This window comes from Callospermophilus lateralis, chromosome 10 (assembly GCF_048772815.1).
Source record: "Callospermophilus lateralis isolate mCalLat2 chromosome 10, mCalLat2.hap1, whole genome shotgun sequence".
NCBI classification, from domain to species: Eukaryota; Metazoa; Chordata; class Mammalia; order Rodentia; family Sciuridae; genus Callospermophilus; species Callospermophilus lateralis.
The window spans coordinates 78513763-78518270 of NC_135314.1; the positions used below are offsets into that span (position 1 = coordinate 78513763).

The 4508-nt window shown below is 32.7% G+C and overlaps 1 protein-coding gene across 1 annotated transcript; it reads right to left on the reverse strand.

The window, feature by feature from the left end:
• Window positions 1-2895: 2895 nt before the first annotated feature.
• Window positions 2896-3864, reverse strand: LOC143407880 (olfactory receptor 5K3-like). Its single transcript, XM_076867040.2, has one exon. The coding sequence runs from the start codon at window positions 3862-3864 to the stop codon at window positions 2896-2898; it is 969 nt and encodes a 322-aa protein (XP_076723155.2).
• Window positions 3865-4508: the final 644 nt, after the last annotated feature.

A 4508-nucleotide genomic window follows, 5' to 3' on the forward strand; every position in this document is an offset into this window, starting at 1 on the left:
TGTTGAGCACATGTCTAGGCTGATTGTTTTTTGGAGATAAAATGGAAAGAGACTCTGATAGTTTTCACATCCATAAACCTTGATATTCAGAGAGACCAAGATGATATTTTTTTGTATGGATCTCTTTTAGAATAAAGCAAACTTATTCCCCAGACACTGACCCTAAATAAGTCACAACTCTTCCATCAACAGATGTCTGGGATTAGTGTTTATAAGGTTTAGGAGTTGTTGATAAAGAAATATATAACATAAATCATGGTATTACTGGAAAAGGGAAAGAAATCAAGGCAACTGAATATATGCATTAAAATAGAGTGAGTACTCTATTCAATTCAGAGCTTCTCAACCATTCTGGTCTCTGCATTTGTTTTCACTAAAAATGTATTTAAGTCTCTAAAAATAGTAGATTGTATCTATTAGTATTTAACATATTAGATATTGGATTGTTGTCTTACTATCCCCACACAATTCACATATTTTCATGTACAGACTTCTGGTATTCAAGGTTGCTATGGATTAAGGCTGGGTAATAAAGAAATACTCAGCGAAAATCATGGTATTACTAGGAAAGGGAAATAAAGAAATGGATGTAATTCTGACAACTCAAAATGTCCATTAAAACACAGTGTATAATCAGGTATAGTCATGCACAGGAGGCAGCAGGATCATAATTCAAAGCCGGCCTTAGCAACTTAGGGAAGCCTTAAGAAACTTAGTGAAACCCTGTCTCAAGATAAAAAATAAAAAGGGCTGGGGATGTGGCTCAGTGGTTCAATCTCTGGTACAAAATAAAACAAAACACTGCAGTGTGTGTATTTATAGATGCACACAGCATAATTTTGTCAAATTCATTATGCAAATAGTGGCCAAATTATGTTATGTACATATGTAAATATAACACAGTGCATTTCACCTGTATGTTTATCTATAAAGCACTAATCATAAATAAATAAATGAGTGAAAGGAAGACCAGTAGAGCAGAGGCAGGAAAATAGAGGAAGGAGGAGGGAGGGAAAATTGTGGCCACCAGGTACTGAATAAAATAAATTAAATTTCATTTATGTATTTTTGTAGAAATAGACTCAACAATTATGTAGAACTACAATTCACTAACAAGGGGTAAAATAGAGTGTGTACAACATGCATAGAATTTTCAAATGTTTTGGCCCCTGAAGGTTTTTTTTTAATAGTCTGAGTAATATAAAATCAGATGTGATTTGGTGGGTGCAGAGAAGAAGATGGGATTTCATTTATTTTCCCACTGTAGCAATATACAATATGATTTTTTCTTTAAATTCTGTTTAAAGAAATTAAATTAAATTAAATTCCCCTGCCCTTTCTGAGCCTATTCTCATTCCCATATTCTCACCTAGCAAGTGAATTACTGAAACTAGGCTCATTGCAGTCTCTTTCCAATCAATTGCCAAACTAATTTTTTGAAAGATAGAATCATATTGCTTTGCTGCTAGGAAGATGATAAAGTCTTAGCCTCATAACCAACTCAGATTCTTTAGGGTAGCATTTAATTCTCTCTGGAATCTGATCCACTCTACCCTTACTTTCCCACACTCATTTTTTCCTACTTTTGCCACTTTGTTGAATCTATCCCATGGTTCACCTACACTTCCCATTCTCAGTGACACACTCACTTTTATACACAATGACTTTGGTCACGATAATTTGTGTTTTGCTCTAACTGTCAAAATAGTTTTCATCTTTAAATGAACAGTTTACTTCTGTTGTTACTTATATCTAAATACCACAGGTAATACAATCTCCATTTCCTGAAACTCAAGCATGTGGAGAAAAGGCAGTATTGATTCACACTCCAGTTCCCTCTGACTTAACTGAATGTGAGGTTGGGCAAGTTACATAAATTAAATTTAATTTACTTTATTCAGTACCTGGTGGCGGCAATGAGGTTCTCATTGGAAAAAAAGCATAAAAAGAATGCCTAATTAGTTCATATATAATATATGTGAAATATCTAGATTAGGGTCTAGTAGATAGCACAATTTAATAAATAATTTTTTGTACTTTTACATTTAATTGAATAACAAATATTTTGTTTAAAGCATTAGGATTTTTGTTATTTTTCTGCCTATAATACTTGAACAATATCTTCATCTTTTGTTAATACTATGAACAGATCAATATTTTTCATTGGAATCAGTGCATGTTTTGGTACTCCTAATGAAAAACAAAACAAATAATAATATCAGGAAGAAAAGTCCTAATTTAATTAAAACTCAATTTAATTAAGACTAATTACATTGCCATCTATAGTAGAAAATAAACAAACTACAAGAAAAATTAAAATATATAGATTTCATTATGAATAGCATCATTTAAAGCCACAGGTTGATTGACCATAATATACAGATAAACTCAGAGTATTTAGTGTAAAAATGACTAACAATATGAAACTATTCTTCATGAGAAAATACTCTGCATACATAATCTAAGGAAAGGACCAAATTCAAGTTGAAAATCAAATTCAAACAGTTACTTCCCACAGATGGAGTTGCTTCTGGAATGATTAATATTTGTGAACTAAAAATAAGCCTGCAATTGCAAGATTATATTTGGGGACTTGAGAAATTTGAATATTAAGTGGGGACTACTTTTATGCATAATGACTTTTGTCCCAGCATTTTTTGAATTTGTTTTTGAAAATTGTGACTACTTACACTTTGGCATTAATGAATAATTATTCAGTTCACTCCTGATGAATCTCACTGCCTTAGATTTTGAAGTATGTTTTAGCACAATTTCTCATCTACAAACTTATTTGATTCAAATACCATCATGTTTAAATAATTTATTATTTTGATTACAAAGTGCCCGTTTCCACTTTCTCAGTATTTGTAAGTTTTTAAATACATTAAGTTGAAATCAATTTTCCATGGGAAATTGTTGTTTTACAATATTACAAAATTGTCTTTTCTTCATAATTCTTTTCATAACATTTATTACTTCCTTATTTCTTAGACTATAAATGAAAGGATTTAATAAAGGAATAACTAGAGTATAAAAAATTGCAACAGGTATATCTTTATCCCCTTCATTAAGTGAATTTGGTCGAGTATACATGAAAAGAAGAGAACCATAGAATATGGAAACAGAGAGAAAGTGGGATACACAAGTTGATAAAGCTTTGCCCCTTCCTTCTTTAGATTTCATTGTAAATATAGTGAAAAGGATATAGAAATAAGAGATTAAGACAATAGTAATCGTAAGTATTAGAACTGACCCTGCCAAGATAATTATTATCAATTTGTTGATATAAGGATCAACACAGGAGAGTCTGTATATTGGAAGGACATCACAAAAGAAGTGATTGATTTGATGAGACCCACAGAAAGTTAACCTAAATAAAAGTCCTACATGAACAATGGGATGAAGGTTTCCAGCTATGTAGGCTCCTGTGGTCATCTGAATGCAGAGTTTCTTTGACATCACTGTGTGGTACTGCAGGGGATTGCATATGGCCACATAGCGGTCATAAGCCATTGCTGCCAGAAGAAAGCAGTCTGCAGTCTCAGCAAGACAGAGAAAATAAAACTGTGCCATGCATTCATAGAGGGAAATTCTTCTGTCCTCAGAAAAGAAGTTCTCTAGCATCTTGGGAGTGATGGCACAGGAACAGCAGGAATCCATGAGAGCCAGGTTGCCCAGGAAGATGTACATTGGTGTGTGAAGACGGCGCTCCATGTAAATCAAGGCCACCAACCCTAGATTCCCCACCATGGTGACCAGATAGATGGCAGAGAACACCACAAACAGAAGGGTCTTCATGTCTGGGTGGTCTGTAAACCCGATGAGAATAAATTCAGTTGTAAATGATTGGTTGTCCTCAGTCATGTCTATCTTTTTTGTTGAGATAGAAGTTAAGTAGATATAAGCTCCTAACAGAGAACATACAATTTTTCATTCAGTTTTTCTTTTAATGAGAGGAGTTCTTCAAGCATCCCCTCCTGTCTATGATTTACAGCTTTATTTACTTCTAAGAGTTCTTGTTGCCTTAAAATGTCTGTATCTCTGACCTCAAGCTGTGAATCTAAACATTTATAAGAATGTTTTGATTAGTTCAGGGAGGATACTAAAAATGAAAATGTTTTATCTCCTCGCATTTCTGCAATGAAGCATAAAATTTAGGGCAGCAGTATTTGAACCATTGATCCCCCAAAATTTTCATGCTGTATATATATTTTTAAAAAATTTTTTAGTTGTCAATGGACCTTTATTTTATTGATTTATATGTGGTGCTGAGAATTGAACCCATTGCCTCACACATATTGGGCAAGCACTGTATTACTGAGCCACAATCCCAACCTAATGTTGTATATTTTTAAGATCTCTAAAATAATTTTAAAATAGATTTTCCTATCATATGTATTTTATTTGAGAAAACTATTAATATATGTTATCCAAGAGAAATGAATGTTATTAAAAAGCATATTACAGATGTATTAACTTTATATATTACAAATTGCACAAAGATCACT

What these genes read in the sequence shown, in the direction of transcription:
- LOC143407880 (XM_076867040.2), bottom strand. Translation starts at nt 3,864, where the DNA reads ATGACTGAGGACAACCAATCATTTACAACTGAATTTATTCTCATCGGG.